Source organism: Grampus griseus, assembly GCF_964374135.1.
Source record: "Grampus griseus genome assembly, chromosome: 3".
NCBI lineage: Eukaryota > Metazoa > Chordata > Mammalia > Artiodactyla > Delphinidae > Grampus > Grampus griseus.
The window spans coordinates 59,810,877-59,833,839 of NC_139019.1; the positions used below are offsets into that span (position 1 = coordinate 59,810,877).

The window sequence follows — 22,963 nt, forward strand, 5'->3', positions numbered from 1 at the left end:
TTTCTATAAGGATTTGGTGGGAGATGGGTTGTGGGGAAAGGGGATGTCCTTGGTCTTTTAAGCCTGTAAATAATCATTCCTGAGGCGGCAGCAATTTTAAAAGCAAAGCATTTGTCTATTTCTGGTCTGAGGCCGAGAGATCTTTGCTTTATGGGGCTTCCCAGCTCCCACCCCCATTATTCCTTCATGGAGGTCATTTTATTAGTGCCAGTAACTGTAAGAGTGGGGGGCCCTCTACCCCTCCTTTTTTCACCATCAACACAGTTTATTACTCCCCTTATTCTCATCAAGGAATAAAGTACCCAACTAGGACTTGAACTTGTGGCCCTAAAGAGTTAGGCCCAAGGTGATTTAAAAAAAAAATTCTGACATTGAATAGTCAGGAACTCCTTTCCTTTTGGTGTTTAAAACAAATTAAGACTACCCTTTTTATATGCTACTAGTTTTAAGAATTATTTCATGGCTAATTTGGGAAGGCATATGGGTGAGAAAACCAAACCAAAATAAATACCAATCTTGTATTAATAAAAAAAATTCTGATATTTTTCAGATACATGTTTAAGTATTTTCAGATAAAGTGATATATCTATCATTTGCTTCAAAATAACTGGGAGGAAGTTGGACCGATGATTCAAGACTGGCCATGTGTTCATAGTTGTTGAGATTAGATGAGGCATGCAAATGAGTTCATTATACTATTCTGTCCAATTTTTATGTTTGAAATTTTCCATTAAGAAGTAAAGGAGGAAAAAGTAAACACCAGCCTGAAAGACCCCTTCATTATATGTGTCTTCAAAAGGGAATTTTAAAATTTGTGCTGTTGGGGCTTCCCTGGTGGTGCAGTGGTTGGGAATCTGCCTGCCGATGCAGGCGACACGGGTTCATGCCCCGGTCCGGGAAGATCCCACATGCCACGGAGCGGCTGGGCCCGTGAGCCATGGCCGCTGAGCCTGCGCGTCCAGAGCCTGTGCTCCGCAACGGGAGAGGCCACAACAGTGAGAGGCCCGCGTACCGCAAAAAAAAAAAAAAAAAAAAAAGTGTGCTGTTCCCTCCTGGAACATGTGATCCATTCTCCGCTTTGGGTCAGGGTTTCTAAAGCTTCTTTGAAACTTGATTCTTTATTTTCTTAATATATTGTGTTTGGTTTTTTTATCAGTATTTTTTATCTGCAGATTTTCAAGTATCCTTAAAAGTTATTTCTCTTAAAATTTCAAGGGTAACATTAAGTATAGTTGAAAATGGAATGATTTTCCATTTATTGCATGTCACACTACCCTTCAGTTGTTATTGAGACAAAGTTTATTTTTTAAATGTGTATATTGAATTCAGAGCAAATGTTTGAGTAATGGTTTATGCTAACAGTAGACAAGATGAATCGACATCTTTTTTGACAACTCTCTTTTTTTTTTTTTTTTTTTTTTTTTTTTTTTTTGCGGTACGCGGGCCTCTCACTGTTGTGGCCTCTCCCGTTGCGGAGCACAGGCCCCGGATGCGCAGGCTCAGCGGCCATGGCTCACGGGCCCAGCCGCTCCGCGGCATGTGGGATCTTCCCCGACCAGGGCACGAACCCGTGTCCCCTGCATTGGCAGGCGGACTCTCAACCACTGCGCCACCAGGGAAGCCCGACAACTCTCTTTTCATCATCTAGCCCAAAAGGGAATTGAGCAAAAGTTTCTGCCTTGAATAACGTTATGAATAGAAGTGTTTGCATATCTTATAATAAGTTTGAGTTTATTAAGTCATGTGTTTATTAACTCTAGATGTTTCTCCCTAGAGTAAGTTTTCGACCTTTTGTAAGACTTAAGTGAAACAAATGACTTAGCCAGCCAAAATTAAAGTTTGTTTTTTTTTTTCGAGGAATACTTTAAAAGTTCAGACACGGTAAAAAAGTAATTTGTATCCCCCTTGTCACAAAATAAATGAACATTTATCCACATTTTAGAGCACGATTTTTGTTTTATTTTCATTACTGTAATGGTAGTTACCAAGATCTAGGCCTATTAGTACTAACAGCCATGTAGATTTTTTTTTTTTTTTTTTTTTTGCGGTACACGGGCCTCTCACTGTTGTGGCCTCTCCCGTTGCGGAGCACAGGCTCCAGACGCGCAGGCTCAGCGGCCATGGCTCACGGGCCTAGCCGCTCCGCGGCATGTGGGATCTTCCTGGACCGGGGCACGAACCCGTGTCCCCTGCATCGGCAGGCGGACTCTCAACCACCGTGCCACCAGGGAAGCCCCAGCCATGTAGATTTGATGATAGAGTTAAAGTGTAGTTGGCGCCAGGCCTCCCTGGAAAGGGATTGTGGGTATTTTGATGTGTGAATAGTGAGAATCAGGCCAGAAAGACAGACCTTTAGTGAAGGTGAGACTCAGAGCAGCGGGTGGGCTGATTCTTCCCTCTCCTGGCACATTATACACCTTGAATATAGGTGTCTCTTCCCAGTTTAGCTGTGGACCCCCTCATGGCAACTTAAACAGGTACTATTTCCTCCTGGCATCAGAGATCCTATCATTTGAATCAGTAGCAGCTTCTCTTTGGGATGGGGACGGGGAAGTGATTCCAATTTCTTGTTAAAAAATAAAATACCTGTGGCGCCTAAGCAGATGATGACATCCCTGAGCAAAACATCGTGACAGAGGGAAGTGTTCTATGTTGCTGTCACCCGTGCCGCCAGGCCTCCACTGGGGTGCACAGAAGAAAGGCTGCTAGGAGAGGCATGGAAAGAAGGGAGGTGGTGGATGGAGGGTGGTAGATGCCAGCTGTGATGTGGGAGAAACACGGGACAAATGGAAACTACCCCTCTGTTAATTCACTGGAGAAAAGAGGCTTTTCTTAAAAAAAAAAAAGGCTTTTCTTTTTCTCCTTTTATTAAATCCTTGAAAGTGTCCTTGAATGGAAATTGTCAGTGATTTGCCATGTAATCATAAGTTTTTATGTTAAGGCCATTTCATTTCTTCTACAGAAATGCAAGGAGACCAGTATTAGTGGGCAGGAGACTTAGCTTCCCGTTCATGTGCTCTTCAGGTCTAAAGCCCGTCACGCACGTGGCCCTTTCTAAGGAGCACTAAATCACGGGACTGCGAGAGACGTTGAAACACAAGGGAACACTTGCTAACCTAGGCCCGTCTCTTGGTGTGCCATCTGGAAACCATGAGCTCAGTGAGGCTGGGTGCTCACTGCAGGGTCTGCCTGGACTGCAGCCGTAAAATATGACCCACCTGTTGGGCAGCGTGTCCCCGATGCAAAAGCTCTGTCCTGAATCGCAAGGCCTCAGGTGTGGCACTGATGATGGCTTTGAGCCAAGTAGATGGGAGCTTTCATGCTGCCCCATCCTCTTTGTCTGCCAGCTTATGTACAGCCTTGGCCCCTCATTAACTTAGGTTTAGAAAGATATGCTAGGTATTAGAGTTAAACCTTCCAGTGATGAGTATTCTTTCCCTGACCATTCCCACCACCCCCCTTCCAGGTCTGAGTTGCATGATCATGCCATGCACACAAGGACACACCACGGAGTACTGTAATGATTATTTTGTCATGAAGGCAAGAACTGTGTGTGTCTCCTCTGTCATATCCCCAGTGAATGGTGCAGGTTCTGGCCCATAGGGTGTGCTGGGGAAATAGCTGTTGGGTGAAGGAACGAATGACAGTAGTTCGTAGTAAGCCAGAGTGCTCCGTTTCTTGTCTTCTACGCTTTATTCAGTACTTTATTCAATATTTACTGAAACTCTTCCTCTAAGTGTGATGCTCAAACTTCCTGTGGGACCCCCTGATGGGTGTGTGTAAAAACGTCAACTTTTGGGCCCCATCCCAGACTACTGAGTCAGGCAGAATCTTAGCCAGGGACCCAGGAAGCTGCATTCTTAATAATCACCCCAGGCAGTTTTTTTCTTAGAGTCTACAAAGGTTTGACTATAGGCAGACACACATTAATATAATACATTTTAATAAAGTTATACAGAAAGCAGATAAAATTGTCCTAAGATAGAAATACGTAAAGGATATGACTCAATTATCCATACAGTACTTATTAGTACCTACCATGTGGCAGCCACTGTTCCAGGCACCAGTGGCAGACTGGGCAGCAGGTAAGACATGATTTCATGGTCAGTTGGAGAGAGAGACTGTGAGTAAAATAGACAGTTGTGAATTGTGATAAGTGTATGAAGGAAGAAATGAAAGCCAGAATTATTGACAGATGGCCATGGGCTTCTCTGAGGAGACATTTACTCTGAGGCCGGAAGAATGAGAGGAAACTCGTCCATGTGGAGAGCTAAGGGTAGGGAATGGGGAGGATGGTCCAGAGAGAAGGGACCCATTTGTGAGAAGCTCAAGGAAGAAAAGAGCTTGGCCAAGTTGAGTGGCTGAAAGGCTACGGTGAGGGACAGTGGTAAGAAATGAGACCAGGAGGGAAGCAGAGACAGATTACTCAGTGACACATGGAGGACCTAAATACAATGAGTGACTTCAACCTAAGTACAGGGGGAAGCTGTTTCAGTGTTGGCAGAGACATCATGGTACAGTATGTGCTTTAGAAAGATTTCTCTGCTGCTATGTGGCGAACACATTGGACGGAGGGTGGACATGCAGGCAGAGTGCATGAGGGGATTACTCAGTCCAGGTGACAGGTGACAGTGGCCTGCAGAGACAAGAAGTGAGTGGATTCAAGAGGGAAAACAAAGGGTGAATCCTGGAAAGGGGCTGGAAATGGGTGGAGGGCAGTGAAGAGAAGACGGCTGGGTAGATGGTAGGAGCCAACCAAGAATAGTGTGGTCAATTCTAAAGGGGGTTGGGCTGGTAAAGAAGCCAGGAAGGTTTCCATGGTGTGGCTTGAAGGATGAATGTTCCCAAGCCAACTAGGATGACCAAGAGAAAGAGGAGGAGGTAGGAGGGGCGTTCCTTGGAGAGGATTCAGTCTGATGAGGCTCGAAGCCAAAGAACACTATCACTCTGGACAGTGCATTGACAGTTGCAGACGTACAATAAACGCGCATTGAACATTTAGGTGGGCCTTAGATAGGGAAAGCATGTACATAGTGGTCAGTAGTATGAGCTGTAGAACCGAAACACCTCAGAATCTGGCTTCGCCACTAACTTTGCCTCTGTGAGCTTCAGTTTCCTCCAATGTAAAGTGGGAAAATAGTAACAATATCAACCTTGTTGAGAAATTGTGAAGAACAAATGTGATCTATGCAAGGCCCAGTGCCTGCCTGACAGAGGTAAGCACACTGTAAGTGTTACACTGTAAGTGTTACAGGTGTTTGTCCTGAGGCTCTGTGAGCAGTAAATTAACCAGAATATTTGGACTTGAAGTCAGGGAATTCTGCAAGCTAGTCTTGATCCAGAGCTCAACAAGTTAGGTCAACTCGAGTGTCTTAAATACTTAGGGCATCAGTTGCCTCATCTATAAAATGAGCAAATTAGAATAATTACTGGTTTTAAACTACCTCATAGTTCTAAAATGCTTTGATCCTGATACGTAAGAAATTACCATCCAAAGAAGTCTTACATAATACCTCATCTATTCAATTTAAACTGCAGTAATCTTTTTTGCTGGTGCTGTAGTAGCTCAGCAGTAGAAAATCAGCATATACTCTCTAGTCTAATACATGAAAGAAATTAGGTAGATGTGCAGTAACAGCCCTTGGCCAAGTTATGACTATAGACATACCACCTGGCCTAATATATTAATATTAGTGTAGGACTGGTGAAAAAGTAGACAAGTTATAAATGGTTATAGTAGACTAAGATTATTTTGAGCCTGTTTGGAAGATTGTTTTTGTTCTAATTGAAGTAAACGTGGTAGATTGAAGATGTTAATGCAGTTCGCTCACTGAAGCTTACTCCTTAAATAGGCAGGCATGGACCATAGGGTTCTGAGGTCAGCATTCCTCAGGTGTTTAAAGCGGACGAAGGATTTAAAATCTATCACTCATTTACCGTAGAAATATGACTCTGATAACCACCCTTTCCTTCAGTGCCTCTCACATGAAGCGCTAAACCTTTTTCTGACCTTACAGGTGAATAAAAGTTTCAAGCCCAGTCTTATAATTACAATAACTAACACTTATTGCATTTTAGGTGTACTTTGCAACTAAGTGTTATATGTATAAATCTCATGAAATCCTCAACCCAAAGAAGCATACTATTCCCTTTTGTAGCCGAGGAACCAAGGTTCAAAGAGATTTGTAACTTTCCTGAGGTTACCTAGCTAATGAAACCACTAAATGGATGGGATGTTTTTGTTATATAATTTGGATTGTTGAAGGCTACCAGCCAAAGACTCTCAGAAACCAACATAAAATTATATTTATTTAAATATGATTTGCCAAGAAAAAATGCATACCCACGGAGCTATAAGGAAGAGAAAATAGCTTAGTGGAGATTTGAGCTTGTACTGAGTGATTCTAATAAGGATTTAGGGAAGCGCAAGGATCGTTGCAGTGTTGTCGGAAAGCGCGATCAGTTTGGTATCTTGGTAATTTTTATCTAGGAGGTGAGAATATTGAATAGGAACCAGATTGACATCAGACGAGAACTAAGTCGCCCGTCTTAGTTGGAAGAGGGTGATGTTTAGTTACTTTGTGGTGTTGAGGTCCTCTGCCCTGACGTGATTGAGGATTACCTCCGCTTTGTCCCTCCACGGTCGCAGAGCGGCCGTGTCTGAGAAGTGTTTGTATTCTGCAAAAGTTGATGCCGAGTTACCCTCAGACACTACCACCTGGCTGTTAACTGTCTGTGTGCTCTCTCTCTCTTTATTCTTTTCCATCCTTCCTCTCTTTCCGTACACTTCCCCCTCCCTCTAGTTATTTCATAGTAATTAGCTAATCTCTTCCCTGTGAAGAATAACCCCCTGGTCATTATGTCCTGCCCTCTTCCCTGGGGAGTGTTAGCACAGGAAAGGTTTTAAGATCCACAGAGACCTAGTCTTGAATCCCAGCTCAGCCCCTTAACAGCTGTTTGACTTTAGGCAAGTCACTTCATCTTTTTGGCCTGGATTTCATCATCTCTAAAAAATGAGAATGATAACTACCTTGCAGGGTGTTTTGAAAATCAGAGATAATTTATGTAAAGTGCTTGACACACACAGTCCAATCTTAATAAATAGTGGCCACTGGGCTTCCCTGGTGGCGCAGTGGTTGAGAGTCCGCCTGCCGATGCAGGCGTCACAGGTTCATGCCCCGGTCCGGGAAGATCCCACATGCCGCGGAGCGGATGGGCCTGTAAGCCATGGCCGCTGAGCCTGTGCATCCGGAGCCTGTGCTCCGCAACGGGAGAGGCCACAGCAGTGAGAGGCCCGCGTACCGCAAAAAAAAAAAAAAAAAAAATAGTGGCCACTATCAAAAGCACGTAAATATTTGTCAAATGTTAATTAGCTTATACTTCATAATTCCTTACAGCAACAAAAATGCTTTCCAACTATTAAATTGTAAAAGGTCACATAAGATGACCCTTTTTCCCTTCAGAAAAGAGAAGAGCTAGACTTTCTGAACGTGATGATCTACCACTGGGTGTTAGTTATGATGAAACTTGCTGTAGTTACTTCTTATTTTATTTGAAATGAAAATAAAATACATAACATTATGGTACACATTTAACTAATGAAATATATAAGATCATTTTAAAGCTCACAGTGGTTCATTGCCTGAAAAAACTTCATGAAATAGCAACAAGAATACTTTATTTATGGAGAAAATAATGGCTGGCAGATTAGGACTGTTAGGAATGGAAAACATAGCCTATTTTTATTATATGAGTAGAAAAAGGTCTTGTAAAATATTTCCAGTGAAAGCTTACTTCTTGTACAAGGCCAAGATTACAATTAGATTATAGAAGGAATAAATACTAAAATCAGCTCTGAATCGTGGGGTGCTTTTTGTTTTCATCTTTGTATTTTTCTACATTTTTCAGGTTTTTTACAGAAATCGTACTACATTCGTGATCAGAAAAAATGGTTTGGCAGAGCCAGAAACCACCAAAAAAAAGGCATTTAGTCTTCTAAAAATCCTTTTTTTTCTTGAAGTTACAGTCCTCTCAGCTATGGTTGCCACAGTCTTGACATGGGGTGTGTGTGTGTGTGCACGTGTGCCCATGCTCATGTATGTGCACGTGTGTCTCATAAAACATCCTAAGGCGTGCTAGACAGAAAATGGTCTTTGAGATTCTAGTTCAGAATTACCTCAAACGTGTGAATTCTGGGAACTGGGACGGTCCATCCCAAATGGTTGGAGTGTTGCTGAGATAGTGTCATCTCCTTTATTGGATCTCTGGTTGTTTTATATGAGCGTTCATAACACGATTCTAGGAGAAAGACAATTGAAAGCATCCTGCTAATGAAAAAAGTTATTACTTTTTTGACTCACTGTTTGTGCGTTCCCTTCTTTCCACTCCCCCTCCCCCAACCATCACGCATTCTCACGTTAGAAGTCGGGCCTTCATTTTCGACACACGGATAACACCGTCCAGTGGTTAAGAGCGATGGAGTCTATTGGTCTACCCAAGGTAAGCCTGAACTGGGAAGACAAAAGGAGTAATGCAAACACCTCACTGTGGAAAGAAATTTAGCAGACTGGGGTACGTTAATGCAGCAAATGTCCTTATTGCCTCAGAAATGAAAAATGTGAGAACTAACAGAAATATGGAAAGGCCTATAAAAAGTAACATATGGCAAGAACTCAGACTGAGAGCAGCCAGGTGAAAATGTGTATAAATTAAACAAGGTATAAAGCAGAAACTGACACACCATTGCAAAGCAATTATACTCTAATAAAGATGTTAAAAAAGAAAAAAAAAGAAAAAAACCCACTTAATATAAAAATAAATAAATTAAAAACATAATAAATTAGGACTTCCCTGGTGGCACAGTTGTTGAGAGTCCGCCTGCCGATGCAGGGGACACGGGTTCGCGCCCCGGTCCGGGAAGATCCCACATGCCGTGGAGCAGCTGGGCCCGTGAGCCATGGCCACTGAGCCTGCGCGTCCAGAGCCTGTGCTCCACAATGGGAGAGGCCACCACAGTGAGAGGCCCGCGTACCGCAAAAAAAAAAAAAAAAAGAAAAAAAAAGAAAAAAATAAATTAAACAAGGTCGGAGCAGGCTTTGGCTGGTAGATAGTTGATCTAGAAGAGCCACCTCCCTTTTTTGTGTTGCTTTTTATACTTAAGATTCCACGTCTCGTTGCATCCGTATATATTGTATCACTATAAATCATCATTATAAATTTACTTCGATAAAGTATTATTATAAATCATAGTATCACTTTAAATTTTACTGGCTAGGGGGTTAGAGCTCTTACTCTTGAAATAGATCTTCCAAATAAAACTCATTCAGCAAATATTCAGAACTTGTTAAATTCAAAGAGCAGGCACCCTTACACCTGTGAGATATATAGACAAGTGGAGGAAATGAAGAAATAATTACATGTGATAGAAATTGTAGAGCTATTTCTTAAACTTCTTATTTTGAAATAATTTTAGAATCACAGGAAGTTGCAAAAATAGTACATCTTCGTGTAAACTTCATTCAGCTTCCCCTAATGGTGACATCTCATAACTGTAGTACAGAATTAAATTGACATTGGTGTATTAATGTTAACTAGACTCCGGACTTTATTCAGTGTTCACTATTTTTATATGCATTCATTTGTGCGTGTGTGTGTGTGTGTGTGTGTGTGTGTGTGTGTGTGTAGTTCTATGCATGAATAGATTTGTGTGACCACCACCACAATCAAGATGCAGATACTGCAGAGAGGTTGGACATTATATATAGCATCCCTTCCCCAGCCCTGTCTCCTGGCAGCCACTAATCTATTCTCTATCTCTATAGTTTTGTCATTTTGAGAATGTTATAGAAATGGAACCATACAGTAGGTAACCTTTTGAGATTGACTGTTTTCACTAAGCATAATTCACTTGAGATCCATCAGGTTTCTATATGTACCAGCAGCTCCCTTTTTTGAATTGCTTAATATGTACAGCTATTTTAAAGAAATGATTTAAGAGTGGTCCAGCAAGGGTATCGGCTACTGACTTATTTAGACCTATGTTGTTGTTCTTATTAGTAATCCAGGTTTGCAATTAAAAACACACCCCACAACGAAAACAAAGGACTCCTTCATGTAAATTATGAATGCCTTTTTTTTAATACATTTGTGCTAATACCTGTTTTAACTCAGCTCCTTTTTTCTTGCAATAGTCAATGTTGATCTATTTTATTTTGCCTTTTTTTAATCAAACTACTTTCCCTTCTAAAATGTTAAAAACATTGAATAGTGTTCCTTTCTGGGCAATAGTTATAATAGAGAGTTCATATTTATTTCTAAACTGCAATTTAGTAAGTACTAACAGGGTGTTGAGTGGTAAACAGATTAATAACGACAGACATTGAAATGCAGTTTTTCTGTATGAGGCAGCATATGTTAAATTAGGATAATTTCATTATGATTTAAACCTTCTCAAATTGTGTGTATGTTGGACCACATTTATTTTGATTTTAAGCCAAACAAGTGATCCATGTAACAGATTCTATTTTAACCCTGATGTTTATTATGAAGTCAGTGATACATTACATTTCAGGAAATGAGAGGCCAACAGTATACTGAATTGACTTTGATATATTAATTAATGCCTTCATTTAGCAATCTGAACTGCCTACCCTGTGCTCAGTGTCATGTTACACATTGGAGTTACAATGTTGAAGAAAACGTTTCGGTAAACTATACATTGATCCCATCTTCTTCTATAAATTGAAGAAGAAGACATACTCATGATGATTTTCCAGGAGAAATATCAATGTAAAAGGTTCTTGTTTAAAGAAGAGAGGGAGAGTTATAGTGGTCCTCTGCTTACATAGTAGAATTTTAAACCTAGTCATATTCTTCTGAACGGGGAATCCTCTTCTCATTGATACTTTAACAGCAAAAGTGTTAAAGGAAAGTTGGAAAGACCTTTGAAATTTCATAAGCTACAGATATTTCTGTAAGCACTCAGTGACTGTACATTTGTAGCTGAAGCTTTGCTTGTCTCTTTTCTTAGCTTTTTTCAATGTCCAGTAGAAAATTGTGCTTGAGTATCAAGTACTACCATATGGTACATGATTTAATTTTAGTTTTTATGTCAAATTTTATAAAATATTTACTGAAAGCAAGTAATGCCAACAAGCTTATCTTAATCTCAGAAGCTTCAATCCTAATTACTCATTTTTGGTGCCCCATTCTGAAATCTGTTTCTTATTAGGCTTTTAGTTTCCAGCTCAAGAAGAGTATAAAGGTGTATTAAAAGTTTTAGTGTGCAGACTTTTCAGTCTACTAACTCCATACATAGATGGTTATCCAAAAGACGCAGTCAGGTGCTCAGAAAATGCAGGGATATTTATTGTAGTGACTTATAATAGGGACAAAATTGGGGGTAGAAAATTGTTCAACCCTGGAGAACTGGTTATAATTATGGTTCAAAAATATCAAAGAATCATATGCTTCTATTTAGAAATAATGTTCTTACAGAGTAATGAAAGGAATGTAAAACAGTCATGTTCTATTAAGTGTTAAATAGGTTTGTAATACATGCCGTTTGGTTTTTAAACACTCACATACATAAATATAAAAAATCAGAGACAGTTTTTAAACACTCACATACATAAATATAAAAAATCAGAGACATACAGAAAAAAGACCGGAAGAAAATATACCAAAATGCTAATAGTGACAATCTGGAGGTGGGGTTATAGGTATTTTTCTTTCATACTTTATCTACTTTCCAGATTTTATTCAGCAAAAATGGATACTTTTTTTTCCTGCTTAAAGTAATACATGCATATGTGTGCATTGTATGTGTGTACACGCATATTTACAGAACTGTGTAGCCAAGTTCTTAACAACGTAATAAAATGCTTTCAAGAGGACGCCCTTCTCTGGGCAGTCACAAGAGTGACTCTGATACAGAAAGCAAAGCCTACATGGGCTCATGCCTTGTGCAATGAAACTGCTACCCAGCCCTGTGGACAAAGCCTTCTTGGAGTGGCTGACTGTGAATCCCCCACTCTCCTGAGCCACTAGGAGGCGCTGTCAGGCAGGGGACCAGATGCAGTGATTGGTCCGCATGAAGAACAGATGAGGCACAACTGGAGTTTCCTCTTCATTTAAATAAATATAGAACAAAAGAAATTAAAGATGATATAAATAGATGGAGAGATATACCATGTTCTTGGATTGGAAGAATCAACATTGTGAAAATGACTCTACTACCCAAAGCAATCTATAGATTCAATGCAATCCCTATCAAACTACCACTGGCATTTTTCACAGAACTAGAACAAAAAATTTTGCAATTTGTATGGAAACACAAAAGACCCCGAATAGCCAAAACAATCTTGAGAACGAAGAAAGGAACTGGAGGAATCAGGCTCCCTGACTTCAGACTATACTACAAAGCTACAGTTATCAAGACGGTATGGTACTGGCACAAAAACAGAAAGATAGATCAATGGAACAGGATAGAAAGCCCAGAGATAAACCCATGCACATATGGACACCTTATCTTTGATAAAGGTGGCAGGAGTGTACACTGGAGAAAGGACAGCCTCTTCAATAAGTGGTGCTGGGAAAACTGGACAGGTACATGTAAAAGTATGAGATTAGATCACTCCCTAACACCATACACAAAAATAAGCTCAAAATGGATTAAAGACCTAAATATAAGGCCAGAAACTATCAAACTCTTAGAGGAAAACATAGGCAGAACACTCTGTGACATAAATCACAGCAAGATCCTTTCTGACCCACCTCCTAGAGTAATGGAAATAAAAACAAAAATAAACAAATGGGACCTAATGAAACTTCAAAGCTTTTGCACAGCAAAGGAAACCATAAACAAGACCAAAAGACAACCCTCAGAATGGGAGAAAATATTTGCAAATGAAGTAACCGACAAAGGATTAATCTCCAAAATTTACAAGCAGCTCATGCAGCTCAATAACAAAAAAACAAACAACCCAATCCAAAAATGGGCAGAAGACCTAAATAGACATTTCTCCAAAGAAGATATACAGACTGCCAACAAACACATGAAAGAATGCTCAACATCATTAATCATTAGAGAAATGCAAATCAAAACTACAATGAGATATCATCTCACACCAGTCAGAATGGCCATCATCAAAAAATCTAGAAACAATAAATGCTGGAGAGGGTGTGGAGAAAAGGGAACACTCTTGCACTGCTGGTGGGAATGTGAATTGGTTCAGCCACTATGGAGAACAGTATGGAGGTTCCTTCAAAAGCTACAAATAGAACTACCATATGACCCAGCAATCCCACTACTGGGCATATACCCTGAGAAAACCGAAATTCAAAAAGAGTCATGTACCAAAATGTTCATTGCAGCTCTATTTACAATAGCCCGGAGATGGAAACAACCTAAATGCCCATCATCGGATGAATGGATAAAGAAGATGTGGCACATATATACAATGGAATATTACTCAGCCATAAAAAGAAACGAAATTGAGCTATTTGTAATGAGGTGGATAGACCTAGAGTCTGTCATACAGAGTGAAGTAAGTCAGAAAGAAAAAGACAAATACCGTATGCTAACACATATATATGGAATTTAAGAAAAAAAATGTCATGAAGAACCTAGGGGTAAGGCAGGAATAAAAACGCAGACCTCCTAGAGAACGGACTTGAGGTTATGGGGAGGGGGAAGGGTGAGCTGTGACAGGGCGAGAGAGAGTCATGGGCATATACACACTAACAAACGTAGTGAGGTAGATAGCTAGTTGGAAGCAGCCGCATGGCACAGGGAGATTGGCTTGGTGCTTTGTGACAGCCTGGAGGGGTGGGATAGGGAGGGTGGGAGGGAGGGAGATGCAAGAGGGAAGAGATATGGGAACATATGTATATGTATAACTGATTCACTTTGTTATAAAGCAGAAACTAACACACCCTTGTAAAGCAATTATACCCCAATAAAGATGTTAAAAAAAAAAAAATAATAAATAAATAAATAAATAAATAAATTAAATAAATAAATAAATATAGAACAGCAAGGACAATCAGAGTACGGTCATTTGGGAGAGTTAAAATAATTGTGAAAATAATAAACACATTTTCCCCTTTTGTTTTCCAGATATTTTACCCAGAAACAACAGATGTCTATGACCGGAAAAACATACCAAGAATGATATATTGCATTCACGCACTGAGGTGGGAAAAAAAATACATTTGAAGTCTAGGAAGTAAATTTAAATAAAACCACAATTTCAGTTTTGAAAGGGAGCTCTTTTTTTTTATTTCAAGTTTTTTTAATAATCTGAACTTCTTTTTAAATTGAGTTCTAAATTTGCTGGTATAAAATGAAGGTAATTGTCACATAAAAACAATACTTGAACTTGAAAAATATTTTTCTGTTTTTTTAATCCATTTCAAAACAGAAAACCAGAAAATGAATGAAAGACCTGTGAGTATAATAAGGAGAAATTTTTAATTGAAATTTCTAGGAATCTGATAATAATGTGCTACCATATTCTTCAGTTATGATCTGCTTTACAGATATAGCCAAAATGCATCAAATGAACAGCTTTAATAGTCATACATTTGGTTTTCATACTCTTAAAATCATTAGCTTGGCTCAATTCTTAGCATAGATTAATAAAAATCACTATGAAAAAGTCTTTTGAACTTTCATTCACTGGAACTTGTACCGTAAGGGTAAAGAAGAAACTTAGACGTTGCTTTAAATTAGTCAAATCGCGATACATTCATTTTTTTAAAGCAATTGTTTGATATCTTAATGTTTTTAAATATTGAAATTCTACCAGTCACAGATTGTTTCTTACCTTATTGGCCTGGGAGCAATGTGATTTTTAGATGGTAACAAAAATGATTCTAAAGATCTAGTTTGTGGCTGTTGTCTTGTGTGTACACAGGTAATGGCTGGAAGGCTTCACGTCTAATTAAATTTTAAATTTCTTTTAGAACATCTGCCTTGTGTTTGTATCACTAGAAGTCATTTTCCTGGCACCGTCTTCAGCCTAGAGGTTTATATTAACTTCTTCCTGGCTTTCTTCCTCTCCAAAGGAGAAGATTTTTATAATAATTCATTACAATGCTGGCTTACTAAAGAATTTCGATTATGTCAAATAATTTGATTCTCCCGCCCCATCAGTCCTTACGAGATTTCTTTGGAAGATGACAATTGCTTGAAATACAGACCAAATGTAGGTGCCTATTCTGTGATTTCCTTTTACTCTAGTAATTTAGGACAACTGGGAAAAAAACGCTTCTATGCCTGCCCCCTCATATGTGGCTAGTATATCATTATTCCAGCAGGTTTTCTAAAAACTTTTTGTGCACAAGTGCTCATTTTGAGGAATATTATCAAATATGTTGCCCAACATTCTTGGTCAAATGCTTTTCAGTGCCTAGAATCATCGCTTAACACTTCGTGACCTGCTAAGCCAGCCATTAGTTAATCATTATGGTATCCATGCATGAGGATGCTAATCTCCAAATCCATAGCCTGCTCATGGGTGTCTTCTGTAAGCTTAAATTGATTTCCTGCAGTGGACACCTGGGGTGTTAATGTAAGCAGCTTATAAAGAAATGGTGCGCTAAGTTCCTTTCTGGTGATGTCACTGTTGCAAAGAAGTTACAGAGAACAGCACCGAGGCTTACAAATGTATGCCTGCCATAGTTTCAACAATGGCTTGAACAGCTTGGTAAACAAAGAAAAGGCAACTTCCTGCTTTCTCCGACGGTTTTTCTCAGGTGTTTAGTTACTCATCCTGGAAGTCTCCGTTACTGGAGCAGATTCCTGCCGAATGTTATTCACCAGATCTGACCTTAAGTAGGAATTTTTAAAGTAGGATCTTGAAAAGCAATATTCTCTTAATAAACGGCATTCTCTGGGAGACTCTCCTTCACTTTTCTCTGTTCTCAACTTACCGTATGGCTGCTCCTTGATAGGGAACGGAGAAGTCTCAGGTGTATCTAAAGTGTTTTCTATCAAAACGTTTTCCTGCGATGGTTTAGAATGCAGACGAGGCTGATATTCTGCTCTGTTGGGCCAGACACATTTGGAAGCTGGATAGCAGAGCCATTTCATAAGTACAGTGGGTTTGACCTCACTGCATGATTAGAAGTGGTGCTGAAAATGAACAAAGACATCCTCAGCCGTTACATCCTGGCTGCAGATACAGCAGTGTTGTTGGTGTAGAGAGTTGGCATTACCTGCCAGGGAATTAAGCAGGTCAGAAGTTCTGATTCTAGATCAGGAGCCAGGCAGGAAGATCCTCTGCCTTCCTCCTGCCCCAACCTGTGGGCCTGACTTGATCTACAGAATTCACGCCTGGCCCTGCCGGCTGGTCTTCTGTTCCCTGTCTTCTTTTTTTTTTAACATCTTTATTGGAGTATAATTGCTTTACAGTGGTGTGTTAGTGTTCCCTGTCTTCTTGATTTGGGCTTAACAACCTCATTAAGATGCCCTGGGTTCTTGCCCTTGCTTCCTGCTTGTGTCTACTTTTCCCTTTTCCTGCCTGCCTCACCTTTTCACTTGATTTCTAACCCCCGTGCCCAGGCCTGCCATTCATCGCTCTCTCTGTCAGTTCAGCTGGGTGTTCTCAAGCCCAGACTCCAGCTAATGTTAGCGCAGCAGCCCCGCTGGGAATTCTGGAGCTCTGCCTCATGTAGAGACTCACCTCAGTAATGAGTGGCCTCATGCTCTTTTCAAAGAAATGTTTATCATCTTTTCCTTATTTAAAGTAAAAAATATGTTCATTGTAGAAAACATTGGAAAATTTGAAACTGAGTCCCCCTAAGACCGCGTTCTTCTGGCAAGTTTATGATTAACCTCTCTATCTAAAACTTTATTCACCTTCTTATCCTGTACCTGTTCCCCCTCAAGATTGAGGAGTCTCAAAGAAAAGGGTGGATTTGGTGAGCAGGACCCTCTAGGGCCTTCCTGGGTACAGAACCCCCTCCATGTCCCCTGTCTCTTGTGGACAGAAAAAAAAGACTTTTGTTTCCTAGGCCTTCCCCCAGTTCCAAAGAGCAGTCTCAAGGAGTAAATGATTAGGACACAGGACTCCTAGTTCCTCCTGAAGGGATATGGATAACAATCTGATGCACATCTCTGAGTTCTGCGGAAACTAAGACCCTCACCCGGGTAGAGGATGGTGACTACATGCTGAGCATAAGCGTGTAGACCTCAGACTGGTTGGAACCAGAAGGTTGAGATTCCCAGAACATCACCCTGTTACCTCCCCACCGACCAATCCGAGCTGATCCTGCTTTTTAGGACCCTCTCCCCTAACATTGTCTTTAAAACCCTTGCCTGAAAGCCATCAGAGAGTTCGGGTCTTTTGAGCACGAGCTGCCCGTTCTCCTTGCTTGGCCCTGCAATAAACCTTTCTCTGCTCCAGACGCTGACATTTCAGTACCAAGTGACAATGACTGTTTGTAACTATTTTGGTGTTTTGGACTTAAAATATATATATGGCATGTTTTCCTTTTGTGGCTTTATTTGGAATATTTAAAGCCTGCACAATAAAAGGAGCCACCTCATGGAGTGAGAGCCTTGCTAACGAGTTACTACTAATTTTTTTTCTGTCTGGAAGCCATGGAAAAGAACACTTTTTGCCTGTTATTTATTGCTCAGTGTATTAAGCAACTGTTAAATGTTTAAACATTATACAGTTGAATTCCTTTAAATTATTAAATTTAGTAGATTGCTTTCTTTTAAAAAAAATTTTTTTTTTTTTTTTTTTTTTTTTTGCGTTAAGTGGGCCTCTCACTGTTGTGGCCTCTCCCATTGCGGAGCACAGGCTCCGGATGCGCAGGCTCAGCGGCCATGGCTCACGGGCCCAGCTGCTCCACGGCATGTGGGATCTTCCCGGACCAGGGCACGAACCCGTGTCCCCTGCATTTGCAGACGGACTCTTAACAACTGCGCCACCAGGGAAGCCCCCCAATTTTTTTTTGATGTTGACCATTTTTTTAAAGTCTTTATTGAATTTGTTACAATATTGCTTCTGTGTTATGTTTTTTGATTTTTGGCCACGAGGCATGTGGGATCTTAGCTCCCTGACCAGGGATCGAACCTACACCCCCTGCATTGGAAGGCAAAGTCTTAACCACTGGACTTCCAGGAAAGTCCCAGTAGACTGCTTTTTTTCACACCTCAAATACCTTAAAACACAAGTAAAACGCCCAGATACATTATTAAAAACTTACTACACTTAAACCTATCCTAAAAATCCATACTACAAGTTTCACTCGTATTTTTGTTATCTATCCACTAATTTTTTTTTAAACAGGAAGCTTGCTAACCTCTCATTTTATTGTTATTTTTATTTATTTATTTTTGGCTGCTCAGGTCTTAGTTGCGACACGCAGGATCTTTCGTTGCAGTGCACGGGCTTCTCTCTAGTTGTGGCATGCGGGCTTAGTAGTTGTGGCACGTGAACTAAGTTGCCCTGCAGCATGTGGGATCTCAGTTCCCCAACCAGGGATCAAACCCACATCCCCTGCATTCTAAGGCAGATTCTTAACCACTGGACCACCAGGGAAGTCCCTCCACTAATTTTGACTCATCCTAGGGCTATAATATTTTGATACCTACCCAGAGCTCACATGGTTACCAGAAACAGAATACCTCTTCAGACCCACCTAGGTTACAGATCTGGTTTCTAACCAATCAATTGTCAGTCAGAACATGGTGCCAGTTTGGGTTCTTCTCCTAAGGTGAGTCCAGCCTTGGCCACCAGGCATCAGACTCAACTTGATTTGTGAAATCAGCCAGACCTTGTCATTTTTCTGTCTATGGCTTTTGGGTAGGTTTTTATTTACCATCCAGTCTCCACCCCCTGTCACCCAGAAATGATTTTCTTCCATGTCTTACTTGGCCAGTGTCACATAACCCATTGTCCTGTCATCATGATGTATTGGCCTGGTGTGTTAACATTATTAAAAACTGATGCAGGCCTTTTGAATATTTTCTTGAAATTAGTTGGGCATTCTAGAGGTTTCTCCCCCAGGAGATGAGGGATGGACTCTGCTTGATGCTCTCTGGGACCATTTGGCCGATAGCATGTGGGATCCTGTTTCTGGATCCTCTCTCTGCTTGGCTATTGAGTGTGACCATCAGTGCTGAACCCTCTTTTCATCTGGCTATTTTTGTCACCACCTGTGCTCCTCAGTCTGTTCTTATCTTGGGACACTTCCGTGGTTTTCCCGACTGTTTGGCTTACTCAGAGTTCCTGGTCTTTATTCTTTCTTGTAGTATAAATAGTACAAAAACAAGCACATATTTATACACTATAGACAGACATAGAAAAAACAAAGCCCCTGTATTTTAATGACACTTCCCAACTTACTAAAATCCATACAAATATTATGTGTGTCTTATTTTATCTCTGTATTGCAACTTCCTTTTCGTATACTTCACACCGTTCTCCTTTGAACATCGTTTTGAACTCCAGGCCGTTCTCAGATCTAACCAAGATTAGTGTCTTCTTTTTTGATGAACCAGATTGCTTCCGTTTTGTCCTGGGACCTCTTTCTGGCCAGCTCCTTGGTCCTTGTAGCTCTATCCCTTACATTTCTTGGAAATATCCTTGCTTTGTGGTCACAAGAGGATGTTCCGATCCTGCCCTGATTATTCCTGCCTTAAGGTATAGAATCAGCTACCCTTCAAGGATTCCTTTTAAGGTCATGTGTTTGTAACAATTTTCCTAGCTTAACGGATGAGGGTTCTGGATTCTGCTTTCTTACTGAATAAAGTTTATTTGACGGTTAAGATTCTGCTACACTGACAGCAACAAGGTAAAGGCATGCCTGCCTCCCCTCTGGGTAAGGATGACTGTTCCTGCTGCAGATTATGTGGCTGCTGTCCAGCGGTCATGTTTTCAAATGCAGTGAAGATACCCAAATAGCACACCTTCGAGGCTTGAATTTGTGAAAATGGCGGTGGCAGCCGCACTTCTGGTTGGCCAGCTGTTCCGAGTACCCTGACTGTTTTGTGAAGAAGGCTTCCTCTACCAGGTCTCCCACAAGGTCAGGTGGCCGCTTTGCTAACCAGGTTGCCTTTGAACCAGTTCCTCAGGTACAAAGTTAATGCATATGTTTTCTTGTCCTATACTCCCTTCCCTTGGGACCCTTTTCCTGTTAAGAAACCAATTGATGCCTTATACCAGATTGCTTGCATCTCGGACAGAGAACATATTTGCCTTTATGAATAGCTTCCTCGAGATAGTTCCTTAACCCCAAGGACAGACTGTAATCCTGTTTTCTCAGGAGGGAGATCTAGAGGTGGCAGGATTTGGGATTAAGGTGAGGGAGGGCAGCTGCACCTGCCATATCTTTCAAAATTCACTGTTTGTACCATCTTCTCTCTCCCTCTTCCTATCCCAATTTAGTATTATGGCTCTACCTTTCCATCCTACTAAATTCTAAGCTGTTGGAGGCTGTAAACCATGTCTTGTCACCTAACACAGCTCATGCACCATTGATTCCAACTTGAAGTCTCTGGAATTTGTGTTTTTAACCTTTCAGTTGGTTTAACTGAACTTATTTTTCTATGATAAGACTGCCTCAAGATTCCCTTTACTTTTTATTGAAAGTTAGGTATAGAATGCTGGATTTTGACATGATATTAATAGGGACACGTGTGACTGTAAGATGGAAACCTAATTTTGTCCTGTGGGTAAAACCATTTAAAACATGGAGTCAGTCAGGGGAAATAGTAAAAGATTCTTAGTGTTGAAAGTGGGGAAACCACTGTAATAGGTTATTAATAAGTGGTTTGTATGAAGACTTAAGTACCAGGATAATAGCAATAATAAAAACAAAGACTAACACTTACTGAGCTTTTAATTACATGCCTGACACTTCCAAGTACTTTACGGGTATAATCTCATTTAATCCTCACGACATACCTTTTCTGTTCACACTGCTATTAGTCTCATTTTATAACCACAGCAGTTGAGGCACAGAGTGTCTGGCCAAGGTCACACAGCTAGTGGCAGGGTTGGGATTCACACCCAGGCTGTGTGGCCCCAGAACCTGCACTGTTACTGAGGCAGCCAGTCATTGGCCTCCAAAGAGAGTCCAATATTTCCAGACTACTTAGAAAATGAAAAGCACAGTGGCATCATACTTGAACTTCAGCACAGGTCTCTAAGCTGTTATATTTAGGATATTTATAAAGGAAGAATCCCAGAACTTCAGAACTGGAGGGACCTTGGGATGTTGAGTCCAGATCCTTCATTTCACAGAGGAGAGAACTGAAGGATTAGGTTATGTGACGTGCGCAGAGTCACACATCGAGATATTGCCAGTCTGTGGCCAGGATACAGGCTTGACTCCAGTTCCGTCTTCTTTCTGGTGAGCCATGAGGCTTTGATTTACAAACATTCATCTCCCATGTTATAGCATAAAATGAACTACGTATGATGTGCTCCAGAAAAGTTGAAATAAATTCAGCCTCTGCCTTTTAAGTTTGTATTTTATTACTGTAGCACCTCTTAATGTATATATTGAAAGTAGTAGAAAAAAACTCTAATAGGTTTGTGTGTGTGTGTGTGTGTGTTTTACTTTCTTTATTGCTTCCCATACTTGAACTGATATTATCAGTACAAATGGGAGCACATGGGCCAGTGAGGCTTTTGCTGCCTTAGGGCAACCCCTCTGTAACTGGCCTCTCTCAGCAACACAAATGTACTCTACCTTTAGTGTGCTAAAAAGCTAGCTATTTCACACCAAGTGCTTTCTTATACATGGGAAGCAATGGTGACATTAATTCCTCAGCTTCCTTTAGAATGCTGTCAGCTTCTTTGTGTTGCCCATTAGGCACTAAAGCTGCTTAATAAATTCAGCGTTGAAGAGCTCCAAGAAATTGGTGATTGGGCAGGCTTCTTTTTTATTTTTACCACTAAGATTCTGGATTTCCTATATACTTCAGGTAATGAATTCCCTCATTTGAATTTAAATGCTTGGGAAGGAGTGGGCTGCTATTGTTGGTTCTTTTCATCATGGGAATACTGAATAAGTTCAGTTTCCTAAGTAAACATTTGCCCCTTAGACTAACTTGCTTGGAAGCACCTCCCACACGGATTCGGTATATAACTCCCACACTATGAAAAGTCATCTTTTCGAACTTCAACCTCAGAGATAAAGTAAATGTTGAGATCTTAAGCCAAATAAAAAATACACGTTAACATTTAAAAAAACATTTTTGGTGAAACTGTGTGAAGGCAAATGAGATTTCTACCTGATCCTGACTAGCTTAGGAAAAGCTGATTTGAGATAAATCTAACTCAATTTTTCTATTCAAAAGGTAACTAACTTCTCAGCTCCACCTTGTGGTAACTTTTAGTTAAACCAGGATGTTTGCTTATTGTGAGATTTACATTATACAGCATACAATTATACAGCATACAGTGGAGAAGTAAAAAGTATGATCAGAAATAGTCTTCTAATTTCTTTAGTACCATAGGGGAACATTAACACTTTTGTTAGTGTAATTAAGTTAGTTCATATTACCAACAAACCTATGTTTTGTGGAAGACTAAATACCTTTATTTTAGGGACAGCACAGTAGAGTAAAATATTTTTTGTACAGTAGATATTCCATAACTAATAATTAAATGAATGACCGGGCAAACAAAGGAGATGCGGTGGAAACAGTTTTGTCAAGATATTTGAGCATGATTGTCTTTCTCTTTACAAAACTGACATGAAATGGCTAAAGCAGTAGGTTTTGTTTTGTTTTTTTAATCATCTACAGTAAGAAAGAATGCTATCCATTGATCAGAAAATTAGATAACCCTTGACAGAAAGCAAACAGATAGGTTTGGATTGACTGAGAAATAAGACAGAAGACCACAGCCCAGAAACCACTGAGCCATTGCAGCAGAGCTCAGAGCTGCTGTGGGGTTTGCTCCAAGCAGAGATGGAAAAGGAGAGCCCCTAAGCT

The 22,963-nt window shown here is 40.4% G+C and overlaps 1 protein-coding gene across 1 annotated transcript in view; it reads left to right on the forward strand.

The window, feature by feature from the left end:
* IQGAP2 (IQ motif containing GTPase activating protein 2) overlaps positions 1-22,963 on the forward strand; it is a 289,265-nt gene that overhangs the window by 144,074 nt on the left and 122,228 nt on the right. The window contains exons 4-5 of the mRNA XM_082650860.1: positions 8,422-8,499; positions 14,120-14,196. Coding sequence (XP_082506986.1) covers positions 8,422-8,499; positions 14,120-14,196 — 155 coding nt within the window. The remainder of the gene's footprint in view (positions 1-8,421; positions 8,500-14,119; positions 14,197-22,963) is intronic.